At 48.7% G+C, this 21,785-nt stretch overlaps 1 protein-coding gene across 13 annotated transcripts in view; it reads right to left on the bottom strand.

Annotated features, from left to right (window-relative positions):
* The window catches only part of TAGAP (T cell activation RhoGTPase activating protein), a 74,935-nt gene that overhangs the window by 6,081 nt on the left and 47,069 nt on the right, over positions 1-21,785 (bottom strand). For 12 of the 13 annotated variants that reach the window (XM_085024755.1, XM_085024460.1, XM_085024660.1 and 9 more), the window contains 5 exons: positions 3,177-3,218; positions 2,490-2,574; positions 2,349-2,402; positions 1,975-2,041; positions 192-358 (listed from right to left, as the gene is read on the bottom strand). In XM_085024755.1, the coding sequence (XP_084880881.1) occupies positions 192-358; positions 1,975-2,041; positions 2,349-2,402; positions 2,490-2,516 (315 nt within the window). In that variant the 5' untranslated portion in view covers positions 2,517-2,574; positions 3,177-3,218. 13 annotated transcript variants of the gene reach the window in all.

Raw genomic sequence — 21,785 nt, 5'->3', positions numbered from 1 at the left:
CACAGGGGCGAACGCAGCTCATTTCTAGAATGTGAGTGGCCAGGTATCTTCCTAACCGCACTCAGAGGCGGAAACACCATTTTCCAAAATGGGAAAAATGAAAGACTGGCCCACACAGGTTTAGCCTGACAATGACACTCAGGTTCCACAGGATTTTTCTGAAGCAGTGTCAGGAGTGAGCGTGCGCCTACCTGAATGGGTCTGGGGAGCGTGTCCTCGTCGCTGCAGAGAGCCGACAAGGGCTGAGCAAACAGTGACGTCTTCAACTCCGTCTCTGAAGCTCCAGAAAAGTCTGAGGAGGGAGAAAGCCTTCTCAGGAGAAAGAGCCAGGACAGCACCTTCTTTCTCTTCTTAATTTCTACAGCCACAAAAACAAGGCAAAGAGAAATCAGATTCAAATACTGATACACAGGGATCCAGATAAGACAACAGATACAGTCCACTAAGGTTTGCCATGTGGGGGAATCGTTTTTGAAGAACGGAGGAAGCGAAGGGTGTGAATCTTAATCTAGAGAAATCAACCCGAAAAACCACCACCCTGTTACCAGGGCAACCAGCCCCTAAACATCAACACCAAGGTTCCTCAAAGTCTCCACCTTTCCTGTTTTTACTCTTCATCAGCTCTTTGCTGCAGAAAATGGGCAAAACCTAATTAAATAGGTCATAAACAACCGTTTTAACATATTGCCCTTAATAACCACGGTGGATATTTCTGAGGTGAAACAGATTGTTTCACTTTGCTCCTTTGAGGAGTGAAGAAAACGAAACTTAGAGGAAGAGGAAGCGATTTGCTCAAGGCCGGTTTGAAGGCCCTTCGCCCGCGGGCCACTGACCTCAGTGGCCATGCCGGCACCCTCCACTAGAGGGAGCTACGTCACGAAGTCACCCGCAGGCGCTTCCAGGGTTTCGCCCGAGGGGTGGCGGGCGGGGTGCTCCAAGGCCGGGCAGGCGGGAAGGTTTGAACTTAGACCTGGAAACTGTGAATTCTCGGTAAAACTTGATCAAGATATTCCATCCTTTCAAAATACCGTTTCCTATTTCTTTCCTTTAGGATATTCTCACGATTCTGTGCCTCAAGGGCCCTTCCACTGAAGGGATATTCAGTGGGTGCAACATCTCCCAAGTTTCCTTCCTTCTCTTCTCGCTCTCCTTCCTTCTCCTTTTTTGCCAGTGGTAAAAGCTATATTGCAAATGCCTTGGCACATATTTCTACACTTTTTATACTGGCAAACGGAAGAGAATGGATACAGACCTGGCTTGTCCTCAGAGTTCAGGAGAACTGGGTCAGGGTTACAATGAATTGTGGCAAAAGTAAGAGTGAACGGTGGGTCCTTTGGGATTTGAGATGGGCAACAATTGCTTCCTGTGCTCTTAGAATCATTCTCCAGGAGAGGGAGAGGGAGTGGGAGGGGCTCGGAGGTGGGCGTTAGCAGATGCAAACTATTGCATTTGGAGTGGATAAGCAGCGAGATCCTGCTGTCTAGCCCAAGGAGCTATATCTCATCACTTGTGATGGAACAGGATGGAGGATAATGTGAAAAAAAGAATGTGTGTGTGTATAACAGGGTCCCTTTGCTGTACGGCAGAAACTGACAAAACACTGTACATCAACTGCAACTGACAAATTAAAAGAATCACTCTCCATATGAGAAGGAAGAGCATGGAAAAGGCAACTGTGTATGTTCCACAAGTATGCACGCTCCAACTGTCAAAACCTTAATGGCCAGGAATCTGTAACCACACTCGGACCCCTCAGGAGAGCTGGGGGTGGCCTCGGGAGGGTCTCACCCACCAGAGCACCTGACCTGCTCTCTGGGGAGCTGGAGCCTTCCTGCCGCTTGAGGGTTAATGTTCTGTGGTCTTTAAAAGAACATGTCAAAAAAAAAAATTCCTAGTAAAGCGCTGTGGTTTTGCAAACCAAGAACCTTTGTTGTTATCATTTACATAAAAGATCAGTATATTTTCAAAACTCACCGATTAGCTGGCAAATGCTATCTTCACTCTCACATGATGCCAACAGAGGATGTGCCTTGATATCACCCTAAAACATATTTATCTTAGTTAAAAATAATGATTGAAGACATCTGCCCAGTCTTTCCACGCAAATCAACATCTTATTCATAACAAAAATTAGTCAATAGTCTAATTTTTTTCTAGCTTCTCGAATCCATATTAAAGTCTTGTTTGTCATCCTATAAGATCTCAATTAATATTAGTGCTTAATTCACTACACTTATTCTATTGATTTTCCATCCTGATAACTAAATAATACAAATGACATTCCATTAATACAAAGCTTTTCATCTTCCCACAGTGCAGATAAAAAGTTTTAAAAACTGCTTTCTTACCTCTGATTGGCATTCAATTAATGTCTCCATATTACTGGCATTTAGTGTTTTTGACTAAAAGAGAAAAACTTAAATTAGGGAAACATCTTTGACTCTTGCCTTGAAAAAACATGAATTAAGAAACGTAAGAAGGGCACATACAGCATGGCAGCTGCTGGTCAACTTCATTAGAGTTTGGGCTGACTGTCCAGTGATGAATTTTGCTCCCGTGTGGCCTTGGCTCTGTCTACGAGAAGTCATACAGGAAAGAGTTAGGAGGGTTACACAGAATGTGTTGGCCAATTTCAGCGGCACTCTGACAAAACGCGAAGTTTGAAACTATCAGGTAGAAAAATTTTCCCAGATGTCTTATGTTATTTAAACACAGCATCTGAACACACTAATTTCTCAATGTTTTAAACCTGATACCTTCATCCTGCCAAACTTTGTTATTCATTTATTACATTCTCATCAGGAGATAACTGCATTACAGTTGTAATACCAACTGACATTTTTTTTTTTTTTTTCCTGGAGCGCTCACTCTGTGTCAGGGTGCTGTTTTAATTGCTCGGCACAGATTTTCTCGTCTCATCAGAAAAGGAAAAAACGTATTCCTAGGATGCTACTTAAACTAGACATAAAGCAAAGATTAACATGTACAGATTCCCTGTACCCCCAAAGGGCAGGCTGCCCATTAAAGCCAAGCTTTCTGAGTTTATTCTTTATAAAAGTATTTGTTGCATATTCCACGGTAGAGCCGGTATAGCCGTTTTCTGTTAGATACAGTCTTACAGCTCAGGGACCCGCTAGGCAGCTTACGGTCTCGTCACGTTAATTTACGGTACTCACCCTCGGAGGGCCTCCAGCCAGAGTTCTTTCACCTCCCGTGAACTGAGGAAAATGGGAGAAACAGCATGACACTCTGCTCCTACTAATCCACTGTCAGAGAGGAGACGGAACGGCTCTAACTTCACGTGTTCTGCATTATAAGGCGAGGGGGCGGGCAGGTGGAAATTCAGAATCTTACTGAGACCGGAAAGAACATCACGGGCTGTCACCCAGACCCGGACCCGGCCAGCCAGACGCTGGAGAGCTCTCACTTCCTCATTCCTTTTAGGGCAGCCCTGGTCCTTTTTTTTTTTTTTTTGCTTCTTCCACTTCAAAGTAAAACATCTGCGAACTACCAGGGGTGGAAAAAATGACATATGGCCATAAAGTGAAGGGTCTGATCAATGTCATGGGTGGGATGTGTGAATAAGAAATTGTGGTATTCTGTACGTAAACATCGCTTTGTTTTCTGAAGTGGTAATTTCAGGTGCCCCCCCTGTTCCTCGTCTTCTATTTGGGCGCCGTCTCCCCTCCCACTCACCATCTCCCCTGCTCATTAGTCACCAGACATTGATAACCACCCTCTGGGTGTGGGATGTTGTCCCTTCAAGAAGCCCAGGACACCCGCTGCCTCTTTTGAAAAACAGCCACCGTCAAAAGCCAGGTCTGGAGTTCCCATCGTGGCTCAGTGGAAACGAATCTGACTAGCATCCATGAGGACACAGGTTCGATCCCTGGCCTCGCTCAGTGGGTTAAGGATCCCGTGTTGCTGTGGCTGTGGTGTAGGTCGAAGACGCAGCTCTAATTGGACCCCTAGGCTGGGAACCTCCATAAGCTGCAGGTGCAGCCCTAAAAAGACCAAAAAAAAAAAAAAAAAAAAGCCAGGTCTGCTTCCTCTGGAATGAGGAGCCGTCACCACGCGAACCTCTGCTTTCTCCAACCCCATCCTTAAGTCGTAGTCAGGTCAGCCCCAGTCCTGACACGGGCAGAAAAGCAAACACTCCTGTGGTCAGACCATTTGAAAGTAGGAAGGAGATGGTGAGTTTCACCTGCGGACACTCCTTCTGGATCAGAGCAAATCCTTGGTCTCTGCTATGGCCTGAGGCTGCAGGTGAAATGACTCAGACACAGCAGAACAGATACCTGGACTGGGACACATTCTCACAGTGGAGTCTCAGGAGAATGAACAGTCTGTAACTGCACTCAGTGACATGGTTGGGGCTCACAAACAAACAAACAAACTAACAAAAAAACCCCAAAAACAGAGTAAAAGAGGCCAGACCTAAGAGTGTATCTTGTACGCAAAGCCCCCAAAGACCAAGTTCACCTATACTCACCTACTAGAAGCCAGAAAATCATTTCCTGGGGGTGGGTAGTGACTCCAAGGGGTCAGAGAGGGGCTCTGTAATAGCCCATCTCTCCATCTGGGTGCGGTAAGTCTCGGGGGCTCATTTCTGTGTGTAGCTTATTCTTCAAGAAAGGCTTCCCAAACCCTTTTTATTCTTAGCACTTGTAATCTGGAGCCGTTTGCACTTTGACAGAGCTACGTCTTTACCCCGAAGAGGAGGTCTGGACAGGCAGACTCTGGGAAACTGAGGCGGGGAGCCGCTAGCCTGCTGCCTCAGCGGGTGACCTCAGGACGGATCTGGCGATCAGGCTTCCAGTTGGAGGTGCCCGCCCTCGAAACTGCCAGGGTCCTCTGAAGATGGTACTAGTGCTCTTTCACCCTTCTCCCCTTACAAACCTCCAACGCGAACGCACTGATTTTTATTATTATTACAAAAAGGGCATTTATACTGTTCTAGCCTAGAGCCAGGCGTGTGCTAGGTACCCAATGGATAATTTCTGAATAAATACATTTATTTATGAAACAGTCACGGTAGAATATAACAATACATATTCTTTGCCAATATGTATGTGACGACGTTTTTCATGGAATACTTACGTTTTCAGGTTCTTCTGAGAAACTTAATATTTGCACTGCTCTGAAAACTAAAGCATCCATCCTCACGGGCATAGTTCCCTCTTTTTAAAAATGAAGACGACATCTTTTCTAATCCTTAGGGTTTCTTATGTCATCCCCTACAGCACACGACACAATTCTACCAGTGATTTAAAAACCTTTTTTTTTTTGCCATGGAGTTCTATATTCAAAGGAAGATGAGTCTAGAATCCTGACACATGAAATGAAAAAAAATTTTTTTTTAAGTATGTTGATTCAAGGGGGAGAAGAGTGGGGAAATCACGGGCTGGTCCACCTCGCCTCTTCTCTTCACAAGCCTGAGCCAGGGGGCCCCTGAGGAAATTCAAAAACTCCTAGACTTGGTCTATAGCAGCAGCTCTTAAAGTGCGTTCAGGGATCCCTGGGGGCCCCCGGAGCCCTTTCAGGAGGGTTCACGAGGTCAAACTATTTAATAACAGTACTGAGGTGCTATCTGCCTTTTTTTTTAGGGCCGCACCTGCAGCATATGGAAGTTCCCAGGCTAGGGGTAGAATCGGAGCTGCACCACAGCCACAGCAAGGCGGGATAGTTAACCCACTGAGCGAGGCCAGGGATGGAACCCGCATCCTCATGGATACGAGTTGGATTTGTTACCACTGAGCCACAGTGGGAACTCCCTATTTGCCTTTTTGACTCTATTCTCTCGAGAGAAGGTAGTGGAGTTTTCCGGAGGCCACACGATGCGGGATGTTTTCCTAGCTGCGGGAATGCAGGCTTGCGTTTTCTTGTGTTTTGCGTTTTTCTCAGTTTTAATTTCTCCTAAGATACATCCTGGCAGATACAAACTAGGTAAATTCAAGCACTCTAGAGGTGTAATTTTGTAATGAGTTCCTGAGACCCCAAAAGCTTGAGAACGGCTCATTAAGACTGCACCATTTACCTCTCTCTTCACTCTATTTATAGCCACGGCCACTTGCCACGGAAATCACGGCCAAAATGCTTTGTCTGGCAGTCCCTCCGTCTGCACGGACACCGTGTATGAATCGCTCTGACAGGTCTTAGACAGAAGGGCTCTTTCCTACTCATTTACAGCCACCACACGGTGCCTGCCCCTGTCTTCCTCGACGGCTCTGTGCCAAGAGCTGCCCACCTGGTCCTCCTCCCCTTCCCCTGCTTCCGAGTCCCACGCTCTTTACGGTGGTGACGTCACTACACTTTTTAGTCCCAATGACACAACGGTCCCTCTCGGCATCACCATCAACTCGGACATCAACAACGGCCGTGGGAAAATGGGGAAGTTAGCTGGATTTAAGGAGAAGGCTACTTCCCTTTGGATGTGTCACCCTAAAACTCTTTGAATTTTTAAGTGAGATTTGATTGTTGCTGGGCAGTTATGTATTTTTTTCATGTAGAGGATCATGTCTTTAAATGTATTATGAAATATGAAATAGACATATATAAACATGTGCATTTTGGTAGCAATGCTTTTGAAAGGCTGAATAATGGGCAATATGTCTGTTAATTGTGTTGCGATAACTGGACTTTTTTCGGAGGAGGAAATCATTAAAATGCAAATGCTATAAATTATACTGAATAAAAAATTCTCTTTGATCTCATTTATGTTCTTCTCTCCTCCTCCTTCTTCTTTTTCCTCTTCTTTTTTTGAGACTGAATTATGGGACTAGACATGGATATTCATTGACTTTGAATTTCAGGGCCGAATGGGTTTTAAGGGAGCAATTAATTTAACGTCTTATCCACATCCTGATGTTTTCATCTCTGCAGCACCCCTCATGGAATTCTCTCTTTAAGGTTGTTCTTGAAGTTCTGTCTTTCTTCTGAGGGCATTGCTACTGCTGAGTAAGCTGTTCCCTAAGGCAGCAGAAGGCTCCTGGTTAGGTCAGAGTGAAGCCTGTCTTGAAAAACTTAGCTGTTTCAAATCCTCTTCTATTCTGGGAGATACAGCTTTCAGTTTCTCCTGCTCAATCCCTGCCGCTCCCACTCCTCCCACCCAAAACAAAACCACTTCTCAGTAGGCAACATTCTTTTAAACGCCATCTCCATCCTTGGCATCCAGCATTGGCTCTGCATTTGAAGATTTCAAGGCTAAAGAGAGGGTGGGGAGATGGACGTAACACCTACTGTGTGCTCTCCACTGTCTTGGGCATTTTCAAATACCTCATCCCACGTCAGCACTAAAACAGCACCGAATCCATCACTCTCCCAGTCTTATAGATGAGACAACCGGGGCTCCAAGTGTCAGTGAATTCACTTAACATCACTCCGCTGGGTTCAAACCCAGGTCTTTTGATACTAAGTCCATTGCTCTTTCCATGATTTCTCTTGAGAATAATCCTTCATGTGATTCATTTACAAATGGCCACGAGATGTCCTGACCCAGTGGACCTGTACAGCCAGATGAGTGCAGGTGGGTCCTGATGGGGAGCTCTCCCCTAGCACAGAGAGCCAGCCCTAGGGCATCGTCCCCCGAAACTTCAAAATTTCCTTTTGTCAGTTTCATGAATAATAATAAATAGAATACAATTTATACTATCCTTAAAAAATACATGGCACCAAAGGTTCATTGACCTGCAGAGACTATTTTACAAACAGATTAGCATTTTGCACTTGTCAACAATACTTCCATCAACCTACCATGCCCTACTTCAGCGAAGTTAGCAGTAAGTATGGCAACAGAGAAGAGGAAGTCAGGGCCCTGGCAGTTTTTAAAGCAGTAATACCTGTTGGCTCTTCTTGTGGCTGGACCACTGATGGGAGCACTATTTTTTGATGCCCCTGGGGGATTAACAGTCATGGTTAACTAACAGGTAAGTTTTGTGACAGGTGGAAGGCCACCAACAGCAGGTGGTCCCAGTGGCTGAGCCGGGAGGCGTCCCCCATTAGTGCTGCCTGCTTGCCATGTGGTCTTCACTGTGGAAGCACAGTAGGAAGGGGACAGGTCCTGCACCCCTGATTCAGACAATCTCAACGTCAGTTTGACAGCAGTTTTCTGACCAATAGTAGAAACATTAGTAAATACAGGGTGAAATCTGGAAGCTACCATATAAAAAACAAACACAAAATGGAAAGATCAGTTTGACTCGCTCTGTTGTCTTCACTCACAATTTCTCTTGAAAAGCAAGCTCTTACCCCGCATGACAAGAGTTTTCGTAACATGGAAAGGAACGTAATGGCTTTTGCTAGCAAAGCAGAAATGGACAGGCGGCCGGGTTGAAGAAACACACTTGTAAAGACGACTCTCACGCTAGGACATTCATCACTTCGCTCCTGGCTGCAACCGATTTTTCTCCCGAGAACTGGCTTTGTTTGTACTGTGGCAAGTGTCTAAAGACAATAAACTCCAAGCCAGGGTCTGTGCTTTCTATGCTGAGTGGGGTTTTCGTGGCTTTCCTGAGAGCACCTGGATTTCTTCCTGCACCTCCTGCTGGCTCAGGATCCCGCTTCACGAAGGCTGCTACTTGTGAGCAGGTCTCATGAGTCGTTCACCCATCTTCCCCAGGCGGGCGAGGCAGGCTTGCCCCTCGTGCCGTGGGAACACCCACTGGAGAGCCAGCCTTTCCATTCTGAGCTCACGCTTCCTTTCTCTCCCTTGGTCGGATCAGTGACTCAGAGCCCCAAGTTCCTGAATTAGTCATATCAACTATTTCTGCCTAGAGGCTTATCTTCCCAAAGGGCTCACGGTTTCCTTGAGGGCTTCTCCATCAGCCCAGGGTCTGGCTACCTCATGACTGATCGATACATTGATCTTCTAGAAAGGTCTTCAAGCTACCAATAAATAATATTTAAAAAGAATCTAGCCTTTTCTCTGATCACGGCCCCCTCCCCACCCGTCATGTTTTAGCCACAGTCCACTGTCTCTCTCTGAAAGTGCACCCCGTGTCTCCAGGCCCGTGACGAGGCTGTTCCCCCCGGAAAGCTGCTCATCAGAACATCGCCTTTGGCAACCCTCCCCTCCCTCCGAGTCCCGCTCGAGTCCCGTCTCCTCTGAGCAGCGCAGACTCTTCCAGAATGAATCAAGCTCCCTTCGTTGGTTCTGCAGTAGCAGCTCAGTCTGTGTCTCCGGAAAGCCGGGGCCAGTCTTCCCCTTCTGCCCTTGCCTGTGCCCTGCTCAGAGCAGGCACAGAGCAGGCACCGCCTCTGCTTCCTCGCTTTCCGCAGTAACATTCTCCGAGTAAATGAAAGCACTGGTCCCTCACTCTACGTTTACCAGTGCTGAAATGTCACTCAGCCTCTCTGTCCCTGCTTCATCCAGAAGGACCTTCTGTCTGTCAGGATGTGGCCTTGCCATCTGTGGGGATGCCACTGACCCCGAGGCCCTTCTGCCCAGCCTGGCTGCGGCAATGGCAGCCTTACACTGATGCCAGCCCGTCAGACTCACGCCATGGACTTTCCAGGTTCCCCTCACCTAAGCGAGGCCTGCGACAACAGGGCTGGTATTGTGAGTCCTGGGTGCTGGCCCCCTCAGTGACCGGCTCCTCACCTCCTGCCCCCACCAGCCCCAGAGCAGGGAATCCCGCTGTCTCATCCCGGATCCTCCAGCTTCACCTGCCCGGGGTCATGTCCCACACTCTGTGGGCCAAGGTGGCTTGGACAGCAGGGCTAAGAATCAGGGACCAGGGGGCAGTGGAATTCCCTGCGGCCCACGGCTTGGCCTCTCTCTCTGTTGTGACCTCACTGCTGTCCTGAATCCTCCAGCCAGACCGGGCTCAGTTCTCACCTTTAAGTGAGGGTGAGGGCTTCACCCAGCTCTGCTAAATTCTCTTTATTCAGTGACTGAGGTCAGAGTGGATGAGCAGTAAAACTCCTTGCCTCCCTCTCCCCAAGACACCTGGAGGAAAGTCTGTGAGCGGGATGGGGCTGGAAGAGGCGTCCCAACCGCGGCCTGCTCCAGGTCTCTCGGGGGGGGGGCGGGGCGGTGGGCAGGTGGGGACCTGGTCTGGGCTAGAGGAAATCCAGTCCACGTCCTTTAAGGTCATTTTTTTTTTCCCTGGCAGGAAAAGGGCTGTTCTCCAGCCAAATTTTAACTCACGCTACTGCACAGGGGTTACCTGCACGTCCCCGAGGTTTGCTGGGACCACAGTGTCCCTAAATACCACAGAGGGTTGGGTCTTGCAGAATTACCCCCTGTGCCCACGAATACCTGCATTTCTGTGGGGGACACGTGCATTTTAAATCTGCCTCGAAGAGCTCTGTGATAATTCATTTATCTTCACATTGGACTATAAAATAGCCTTAGCATAAAATGTGAAGAACCCTGTGTTTTCAGAAAGCTGGCTTGAAAATAAGAAAGGCTAGAACAAAATGTTCTTTTTAAGCTGCCTTCCCCACTTATTGAGATCAAGATAAGGAATTTGAAATAAAATATCCTGAGATGAGGAGATTAGAATCTGTGAATGCGGATGATATAACTACTGCAATGTCAGAGGCAAGGCGATGCTCCCATTTATTTGCATATATCACTTTAAGAACTAAAGAATCCTTCTTTTCTGATTGTATTTTGGCCCCAAAAATTGCACAAAGAAAACTCGATGTCAGAAAAGGGTATGTCAGCAACCCTGAGCATCATTAACGACGGCATAATTCAGCAGAATTTTTGGAAGAAAAACAAAAATTACGAAAATTGAGGTTGTTCGCAGTCTACGAAATTCCTGTGTGGCATTTGTAAAAAATCTGAACAAAAAAAGTAGAAACTATGGACAAATATTTAGTTAGCCCATGCTTCCAAAATGCCTTTTAAAGAGATATTTACTCTAATTTACTTTGATTTTTTTTTTTAAAACTTAATGCTTTTTTCATTTGTCATGTTAAAAAAATTATCCAGGGCTTTTTACCTCCCTGTTTAAATGTTTAAAAAGAGAAGTATTTGTCATTTTGAATGTGTGTGGTCCCTTTCTCAGATACTATGCCTTATTTGGTGTCTCCTGAGAAAGTCACCTGGGAATGGCCTCTGAAAGTGGCATGGGGACCAGGGGTGGCGTCTAGGGCGGTGCAGCCGAAGCTGGGGCCACGTGGCCCACATCCACGTGGCTCCCACCCCGAAGGAGGGGCAGGGGGTCTCCACCCGAACTCCAGCCTGGCCTGAGTGAGCCTGTCCGCGATTAGAGTCCTGTGTTCAGTGGGTGTGCGTGGCTTGGTCTTCTCGTTTGCAGGTTCTGTGACCAACCCCCCAGCATGAGGCCCCTCACCCCCCGATGCTTGGAACTGCTGAGTGCCGCCTTTTCCTGCAAATGGGAGCCTTTCTGATGCTCTGGTCCAGATTGGTTCTGATTCAGATCCCAAGGTATTGTGTAGAGACTGTGTGATCTCTGACGTGAAGCCTCTGAACAGAGGGGTCAAGGTGAATCCACGATGATTCTGGTAATCCTGACACAACCTCCCATAGAGAAATGGACTCAGAGATGAGAACAAACTGACGCCAGGCCACGGGAGAAGGGCGGGTTGTCCGTACACACTGCTGATGTTCAGAACGGCTCAGCTCTGCCCTTCTGAGAGTAGACGGAAGGGACCAGGGCTCTGCTGTGTTCTTTGTAGCCCATGACGCCTGGGCTCTTCCTACAGAGAAAAACCCCACAAGGTTTTGCCTCTTGCCTTTGGGCCATGAAACGTTATATAAAATGCCAGGAACCACAAGGCATATTTTAAAAAAATTCTATCTTTCCTAAATTTTGCATATGCTGACTGTGAAACTGAGCCTGAACGCCATTCCTCTCTGGGCTGTATCCTCTGTGAGAAGCTCAGCACATCGTTTCTCAAGTCTGCCTGGGAGTGATGCTCAGACTTGAACATGTGTCTGCACCACCTGGAGGGCTCACTGAAACCCAGGCTGTGGGTCTCACCCCGGAGCCTGCGAGTCAGCAGGTCTGGGGAGAGGCCTGGCCCTGTGCGGTCCTCACTGGTTCCCAGGCGATGCTGAGGCAGCTGGGCCGGGGACTGCACTTGGAGAGCCTCCTGGTGAAGCCCCAAGAAAAAGTCACAAGTAAACGCATTTACTCCTGCTTCCCGGGCACTGGGGTGGTTTGCATGATGACATAGATTTTTTTAGGGCCACACCAGAGGCATATGGAAGTTGCTAGGCTGGGGGTTCAACTGGAGCTGCAGCTGCCGACCTAGGCCACAGCCACAGCAATGCTGGATCCTTAACCCACTGAGAGAAGCCAAGGACGGAACCCGCATCCTCATGGATGCTACACCAGGTTCTTAAACTGCTGAGCCACAATGGGAACTCCCATAATGACATTTTTATAATCACTAGCTTATGCCTCAATTCCAGCATTTTCCTGGCTTCTGCGCATCTGCCTTGACCCTGAAATGAACCTGCAGGCCCTCACAACGGAGAATTCATTCCGATACCCTGAGACAGTCCTGGGGCCCAGAAGGAAGTTCACAAATGTTCATTTATAAGAATGAGTAAAATGACGGCTTCCCTAGTCAGAAGTTATGCTTCTGCTTTTATCAGATATCTCAATGCATCTCTGCTCCTGGTTGCTATATCAACACTACTTTTCCAGATAAAAACCTGGAGGCTACTCCAAAGGAATTGTGCAAACTTCCATGTTCAGAGTAATCCCAAGAATCTTTGATAGGCAGCCAGAGAGATAAGGCAGGCACTGCTTGATTCACTTAGAGTCCCAGGATCTAACGGAACGAAGTTTTGCTAATTTTCTTTTCTTTTTCTTTTTCAAATAAACGTGGTAATCACCTGTTGGTGACTCAATTCCAGTGGCCCTGGGCTAAGGAAACCAAATGGACCACAAGTTACACTAGCTTGTTCAGAATTTTGCCCTTCGGCAAATCCTGAAACACCTGAAGGCAAACTTCCTTTACTGTCAACTCCCAGAGCATGCTGCGCACGTCTGTGTGTGTGTGTGCGTGTGTGTGTGTGTGTGTGTGTGTGTGTGTGTGTGTATGACATTATCCTTTCGCTTATGCATCGAAAATGACCAGGTACAATAAATAAGAGTTAGTTGGGAGTTCCCTTCGTGGCTCAGTGGTTAATGAATCTGACTAGGAACCATGAGGTTGCGGGTTCGATCCCTGGCCTTGGTCAGTGGGTTAAGGATCCGGCATTGCCATGAGCTGTGGTATAGGTCACAGACGCAGCTCGGATCTGGTGTTGCTGTGGCTGTGGTGTAGGCCAGCAGCTACAGCTCTCATTGGACCCCTAGCCTGGGAACCTCCATATGCCACAGGAGCGGCCCTAGAAAAGGCAAACACACACACACACACAATAAGTGTTAGTTGAATCTTTCTTGCCAAATGAGAAAAGGCAGTTTCAAGTTTAAACAGCAGTCCTCTGCACATTGAGCTGCAATTAGAATCCCCTGGAGGGCTGTGAAAAATCCCCAACACCGAGGCCACACATACCAGTGAAATTGTAATTTCTGAAGCTGAGATCCAGACAGCAGTATTAAAAAAAAAGAAAGAAAAGCAAAACTCTATGGAGAATTGTGACATGCAGCCAAACTCGAGAACCAGTGACCTCAGCAAGAGCTTTCTGGATAAACTGATCTGTTAACTCTCTAAGGGGGTCCTTTCCTACGGCCGCAGGAGAGGCTTCAAAGCAGCAGGTGCACTTCCACGCTGGGCGGAGAGGCCGGGTCTGGTTTTCCTCCTCAGAAGAACACCAGCTCAGAGAACCACTTTCCTGAGTCACCCCCTTTTGCTCACAGAGAGAGTTGGGGTGACTGAGGATCTGCTGCAATCTTGTGGTTGATTAAACACAGCCACAAATTCTTTGCAGCTGCTCCCATCAAGTGATGGAATCTACTTCCCCACTCCTTGAAGCTGGGCTGGTTTCATGACTTGCTTTGGCCAGGAGAATGTAGCAAAAGGCTTGTCATGTGAGTTCTGGAAGCTTCCACCTTTGCTCTCTTGTGTGCAGCTCCGAGACGGCAACCTCCCAGAGCCTGAGTGACCATGCACCCTGCCCAGCCAGCACCCACTTGCAGACTTCAGGGACTCTCCAGCTGAAAGCTGTCATCTGAGTGAGACCACAGGACACCAGTGGAGGAGCTGCCCAGCCAATAGAACCAGGAAGACCAGAAATTGTTGTTGCTTAAGAGCCTGTTTTCAGGTGGTTGTTAACTCTGGAATAGATGCCTTAAACAGTGACTCCATCAACTGCTCTCGTGACTTCTGCACAAGTGCCACAAGGACAGCTTTGCGCTGCATTGCAAGTACTGCTATGAAAAAGCACTGATTTAATCTCTTTCTCAGTGAGAGCATTTTAAAGCAGCTTCATGAGCTATTGATATAGTACTTCTCATAGTGAACATCTGATGCATTTTTCACGATAATCAAGTTTAGACTGTAGAGATATAAGATAAAAACCGATCAGCAGAGGATGCTAAAAAAAGGTCAATACCTATGGATAAAAATTATAATAAGGGGAGTTCCCATCATGGCTCAGTGGTTAATGAACCCGACTAATATCCATGAGGACACGGGTTCGATCCCTGGCCTCACTCAGTGGGCTAAGGATCCAGCATTGCCTTGAGCTATGGCATAGGTTGCAGACATGGCTTGGATCCCGAATGGCTGTGGCTGTGGTGTAGGCTGGTAGCTACAGCTCCGATTTAGACTCCTAGCCTGGGAAGCTCCATATGCCATGGGTGCAGCCCTAAAAAGACAAAAGACAAAAAAAAATTATAATGAAGAAGCTTACGGATGCAAAACTGAAGGCTAGATATCCAAAACTTTGAATAACGCATTTACCAATTCCAGAAAAGAATGACTTTCTCTCAGGGCTTAAGGATTTGAACTGGGCTTCTTCTTCTTCTTTTCTTTGTCTTCTTAGGGCCACACCCAAGGCATATGGAGGTTCCCAGGTTAAGGGTCTAATAGAAGCTATAGTCACCGGCCTACACTCAAGCCACAGCAATGTAGGATCTAAGCTGTGTCTTCGACCTAAACCATAGCTCACAGCAATGCTGGACCCTCAACCCACCGAGCGAGGCCAGGGATCGAACCTTCGTCCTCATGGATGCCAGTCGGATTTGTTTTTGCTGAGCCACAACAGGAACTCTGAACTAGGCTACTTCTGTCCATTTAGTTCTGATGTGACTTGTATTCACTCAGTCAATGAATAGTTTTTGAGTCCCTCCAGTGGGAAAAGTGCTTTACTGGGTATTGAGAAGACGGGGAGAAGGACAGGGCCCCAAACTTCAGAAGCATGGACTGCACCCCATGCCGTCGTTTGAGTCTTCCGAGTTATTAGCTGCTGACAGCACACATATCTCAATCCTGATGGCTGGAATTCAGCTCTGCTCTTGTGGGAACACCCTGTGGTTCTTCAGTGCAAAGAAGGGGAGCCGATGTTCCAAGAGGCTTCCGCGGGTGGGAGGATGGAGGCGGGAGGAGTGGGACCCCCATCCAGCAAGCCTGAAAGGGGCGTCTACTGGGCAACATGTTCATGTGACTCAGCATTTAGAATTAATTCAATGAGAAGGCTTTGCCTTGCAACTCACCACTCAGATTTTTTTACCTCCTCATGGCAAAGGCATAAGTGTGCACGCGTACACACGTGTGCACACGTTAGGCTGCTAGGGCCACCACAACAAAATACCCTAGACTGGGCTGCTGAAACAATGGAAATTTGTTTTTCACAGTTCTAGAAGCTAGAAGTCCAAGATCAAGGTGTCAGCAGGTTTGGTTTCTCCTGAGGCCTCTCTTCCTGGCTTGCAGACGGCCACCTTCTCAAGGTCACATGGTCTTTCCTCTGTGTGTGCACATCCCAGGGCCTCTGCGCTCATCTCCTCTTCTTACAAGGACACCGGTCCTTTCTGGATTATAACCCATCCTAATGGCCTCCTCTTAACCTCCTCATACAAGACCTCTCAAGATACAGACACAGTCTAGGGTACTCATTAGAGTTAGGCTTTCAACTTGTGAATGTGTGTGGGACATACATTCAGTATATATATATGTGTATATATGTATATTTTTCATTGATAGGAAGTATGCCTGCATTTGTTTCTCTGTCATGGGGTTAGTATCAGCTCTCAGCCTTACAGTAAAACCTACAGATAAAGGGGAGAGGAAAGCAGGTGATTCTGAAGCAGCAGATGCTCCGTCTGAATCTGCGGGAAGCCTAGAGGGCCTGGGGTGGGCTTATCCAAGCTGGCCCTGGCTCTTGGGAGGGGTGTCAGTTGACTGGGAGAAAAAACCCCTCCTTCCTGAGTGGGATTACTTAAGTTCCTATTCAGAAAAAATTGTCAAAGAGGAAATTACATTTTTTTGGCGGCTTTTTTCTTCCTTCTCATTTTTAAACTCTGTTTCATGTGATAGGCAGAGAGAACTTCCTTAAATGATAGCCACCTAGTTCCCATTTTCTCTAACTGGAGACATTTCACATAAAAAGCCAGGTTGTAAGATAGATATGTTCACCATTTCTTAACCGAAGGGGAATTCTGCAGATAACTGGGGGATCTGAGAGCAGGATGGAGGATGTCTGCCTAAGTCCAACAATGTGTATTAATTTACCAGCTCAACTGGCTGTGTTACAGATCTATTCAACACTCATGTCTGAGAGGCTTTCTCCCAAGTTCACTGAGCAGGCCTTTGCTGGTCTTCCACGGCGGAGTGCTTTTGAAGCCTGCCGGGGGGTGTGTGTGGGGGTACCCCACAGCCCCCCCCAAGAAAGGCTGGAGCCATCACAGCAGGGCGTGCTCCCCTCCTGCTGGCTGCGTGCGAGGAGCGGGGACAGGGTTTCAAGAAGGAAATACGAAAGGCCTACCCGGGAACAAACGTGGGACAATGTTATAGCGAAATCCTAAGACTTGAATTGTCAACAAAAATGGCCAGATGGAAGTATCAAATCCTGCAGACATGAGATCCTACAGGCAGGAACCCACTCGAGGAGCCCGAGTGAAGGGCGGAGGCTGCCCTCGTCCCTCAAGAGTCCCGAAGGGGACATCTCTCTCCTGTGGTTTAATTCTGTAGTTAGTTTCCCTTCCTGAATACTTGTGCTTGTTGGCTGGTTGTTTTTAGTCACGGTGGGGCTGAACCGCACTGAAAGAGGAAGGCTCGGAGAGCTCGCACCCTGCTTCAGCGATGATTGCTGCGCACAGAGATTTATCCACTTCACTCGGAGCTCATTAAAGGAGGAAAAGATGTAAATATTTCCTGTACTGCTTCTTCTCAATAAAGGAACCACTTTTTTTCCCTGAAAAAGGAGCCATATCTGGGACACAGAGCCACATATGAGCCCCGAGCCTCCCCCGAGGCAGTGCCAGGACCTGTGTGGCCTGGGCATGACTGCCAGACAGCAGAGGGGCCCCAAGTGCCTTCCCAGGGAGCCTGCCGGGTGTTCCTCAGCTGGCCTCCGGCGGTCTGCGGCTAAACAGGACCGTGGTTCTTCCTGAGGCGCAGGCTTTAAGCAGAGAGATACGATTGCCTTGGTTTTCAGTGGGCCCACCGTATTTATTGGGAACGGGCCGCTAACACTTGTCTACATTGTTAATTTACGGTTTGATTTGGTACAAAATTATGCAGTTACTCATATGATATCAGCACTTCATGGTGATCTAAACCTTTTCTTATGCATGTCAGGCATGCTGACACTTCATCGAGGCTGATGATGAGGCCTGGGGGTGGGAGACCTCATGCAGTGACTTGGGCCCGTCTCTCTGGGAGGCCAGGGGTTGGGTCCCATTAAAACCAATCCCTCACCGCACTGCCTGGCATGCAGGGGCAGCCAGTGAAGAGCGTCCCCGTAAGGCCATGCGGCGTCAGGCTTGTGCAGCGTCCTACTGGGGGCGGGGTGGGGGGGGCAGCAGAATCATTAGGTGGGCTCACCGAGTGCTGGCCCAGAGGCGGAGGGAGGAGGAAGCGGGGTGACGCTTCCGCCTGGGGGACTTTATGGCAGGGGAGAAGGGACTTCCTTCGTGGTCTGGGTCTGGTTTTCTCTGTGGTCTGCCTTGGAAGTCACACTAATTGTGTGACCAGTGGAGAGAAGCCCGTCCCAGCTGCCGCAGGCGGGACTGCAGGGAAAGCACCCACGGGAGCGCAGGCGAAGACCCGAACCACCGGAGCAGGTGGCCACACAGCCAGGAAAACTTTTGGCGGGTCCCCAGAGCCCCCCTCGTTGGTCGGAGCCCACAGGCCCGGAGAGAAATCCCCTGCCTGAAGCTACGCAGGGGATTCCTCGCTAGTGCGGCGGGGAGCCCATCTCTCCTGAGAACAGGAAGCGCCGCGCGGTGCCTGTGATTACGAGCGATACTTGCGGGCGGATGGAAGGGCTTTCGAGTTTAAGTTCCTTCGCATCTTTCTGAGAGCTGTGTGTTTCACGGGGCAGAATTTTTTTTTTTTTTTTTTCTGAAGGGGAAGAAAATGATCCCCAGTAAGAAGTGATTTTCCTTTCTGAAATCGCTAGACTCCTGCCTCTTCTCAAGGCTGGCCATCAGGGTGGTTGTTCCGAGGACAGCAGAGCTCCACACTGCCTGCGAGGTTAGAGCCACCTGATCCCAGGCCTTGGTGGGACCCACGTCAGCGTCTCCAGACTCTTCAGACTCAGGTGTCTGTACTTTTAAAAGCCCCGCAGGTAGTTCCCATGTGAAGCCGGGGTTGAATCAATCAGTGCTGACAGTCTACCGCAGTCCTCAAAGGTTCTGATTAAGTCCAAAGATTTCTTTCAATTGGAAAAAGTATATGTTTTCATATTCTCATAACTTAAAAGCTACTGAAGGGATTTTTCCCCCCCAAACTTTCCATTAATAAAAAACAAAACAAATTTATACTGAAAACAATAATGAGAAAATTCAGCCCAAAGTAGAAATTTCCAGAAAGTTCTGGGCAAGTGAAAAAACAAGCAAAGACTATCACTGAAAATGCTTTTACAGGAATTTCCTTTTAACTCGACTTGCGATGAAGGTCTTATTTCAAAGATGGATAAACAGCATGTGCCAAAAAGTCCCACCTCCGGCTCTTGCTAAGAAGCTCAGTGTCAAGTGATGGAAAGGCCCAGGGCACAGTGAACCCGGTCTGACTCAGTGTGGGTTTTAAAGAAGAAATTAACAGATTTTTAACAGTAAGAGCACAAGCGGGTAACAAAATGACTAGCAGCTAAATGACTAGTTGAACAAGATTATCCTGACAGCTAGGACTAATGGCTCATCTTGCAAACACAACTTTCTAAAGACTGTGTCAGGCCTATTTTTTGTTGGCAAGAGAAGTATGTCTCCAATTAGTTAGGCAATACTACATTCGGCAGCATCCCAAACGACTCTGAAAGGTGTACAAAAGAGGGGTCTCCATAGTTGATCCCACCTGAGTGCATCCCGCATTGTTAACCCTTTGCTTTGCTTTCATCTGGCACAAAATGTTGACCTCACTGATTTTTAGGGCACCGGCTTCCCCTTAGCTGGAGGATAAGGTGGCATCCTCAGGCTGACACGTAGCCCCTTCATGCTGAGGTCACATGGTACCTTTCCGCCTGTTGCTCCACTCTGCCCATTACCTGGCCAGTGCTCCTAACTTTGAACAGTGAGCAGACCCAGGGACAAACGAGAGTCCAGGACAGTCTTCCAGACTCTTCTGGTTGTTGCTTTTCTACTGTTGCCCGGTCTTCCTATAGGCTAAGCATTTTATCACTAACTGTCCAATGAGCTCTTTACCACAATTACCATGTGGGAATTATTATTCTCTTTTCCCTTAAAATCTCAGGAAGTGTTGCAGTCTCCCACTTCAGATACCAGGGTTTATTTCCATAAGAAAAACAATCCCTTTTCACGCTCAAGGTGCCACATAAAGTTGAGGTACAGGGACCGGTCACCCCAGTTTCTCTGGATGCTTGGAGCACAAACGTTTGTAAAGGAACCGGAGCAAAGCAATTCAGGGCCAGGCCCAGCTGTGGGGATGCAGCAGGGCGTTCCCGGCTCAGCATTTCTGTCACGTGGCTGAACTCAGTGTTGCGTCACTGCAGTGGCAGTGGTCGTGATGGAGGTAACTTGTGGAAGAGCAAGGAAGGGACAGTCACACGGAACGTCCAGTCCCTCTGATGCGGCTGGTCCTCTGTGTGGCACAGTGCTTTTGTGCCTCTGAGCCCTCACTCCTCTTGGGCCTCTGCTGAAATGCTAAGGGCCAGCCTCCCTCTCCCTGCGAGGCCCAGCTCAGATGCTATTCGCTCCCCAACCCCAAATCCTCCCAAACGGAGGTGAACTGCCTGTAGTGGGTTGACCTGTCTCTCCCCTGCTCCCCACTGTGTCCTGACCCCCTGGACCGGTGAAGGTGACCTCATTTGGAAATAGTCTTTGCAAATGTAATTACGGTAAGGCTTTTGAGATGAAATCCTTCCTGCTGAGCGTGGGCCCTAAATCCAGAGAAGGGGGTTCTTACAAGAGACAGCAGACACACAGCCACAGAGGGGAGGCCACGGGAGGACGGAGGCGGAGGCTGAAATCGATGCCTCCAGAGCCGGCGCACCAAGGACCGAAGTAGCCGCAGGCACAGGTCTTCCTCAGAGCCTGCAGGAGCCACTGACCTTGCCCACATGGTCATTTTGGACTTCTGGCCTCCAGAAGGGTGAGAGAATACAGATCTGTTGTTTCAAAGCCACCAAGTTTGTGATGATTCGGTAGCGCAGCCTCAGGAAGCCAACGCGCTGCCCTTCTTGGGACTTGCCCATCCGCCCATCCTCTTGAGACCCGCCAACTGGGGCTCCACGTTCTACGTCTCACATCCACGACTGTCTTCTCCTACTGGATCCAGTTCCATTATCCCTCAGGGGTCCAGTGGTGCCTGCTGCAGAGCTGGTGCCGCACGCAGGGGCTGGAGCACAGAGCAGTTCTGCTCCTGAAGTGACCAGCACAGCACGGAGGACAGCCTGGCTTCGGGGCTGCTCCTCTCCTCCAGCCCAGTTTCGGGACTTGGGGGTATCCTCGCCCAACCCCTCTGGTCCACGCCAGGCAGCCCTGGCTGAGAGGCTCCCTTCGCGGCGCGTCCCCCGCCTCCACTGGCCCACGCAGCCCACCACTCGGGTGGTCTTCGCCAGGCTCGCGGCTCCCGGGGCCGCCTTGTCTATCTCTGACTTTCCTTAGCCCAGTGCTGGTGGCAGGTTGATGTTCACTGAAGGATGTGATCTCCCACCACCTTTTCAGGGTCATTTTGTCTCATTTGCCCACTGGGCCTGCCCCTCCCCCCAGCGGCTCTCCCACTGTCCCCCAGGGATCCCTACCTCTTGGTTACAGGTTGAACGGCTCCCCCCACCACCCCCCACTCCATCAAATTCATATGCTGGTGACTTAATCCCCAGTACCTCAGATTGTGGCCTTTTTTGGAAGATAATGTCTTTACGGGGTGATCAAGTTAACAAGGGCCGTAATCCAATATGCCTGATGTTCTTATAAAAAAGGGGGATATTTGGACACAGAGCTACACCGAGATGGAAGGGGCTGTGAGGACCCGGGGAAGATGGCCACCCACAGACAGACCTTTCTCTCTTTTGGAGAGAGGCCTGGACCAGGTCTTCCCTCAGCCCTCAGAAGGACCCTCCCTGCCAATACCTTGATCTTGGACTTCAAGTCTCTAGAACTGTGAGAGAATAAGTCTCTGCTGTGTGATCCCCCAGCCTGTGGTACTTTGTTACGCAGCCCAAGCTGACCAACACACCCTCGTTGTTTGCAGACCACCTAACCTCTCCTTCAGGCCTTCGCATATGCTGTTCCTTGGGC

Source organism: Sus scrofa, chromosome 1, assembly GCF_054392235.1.
Source record: "Sus scrofa isolate SSC_HxYL_T2T_F1_AM1 chromosome 1, Sscrofa_HxYL_maternal_Yorkshire_Landrace_v2.0, whole genome shotgun sequence".
Classification (NCBI taxonomy): Eukaryota; Metazoa; Chordata; class Mammalia; order Artiodactyla; family Suidae; genus Sus; species Sus scrofa.
This window is presented reverse-complemented; position numbering and strand designations above follow the sequence as displayed.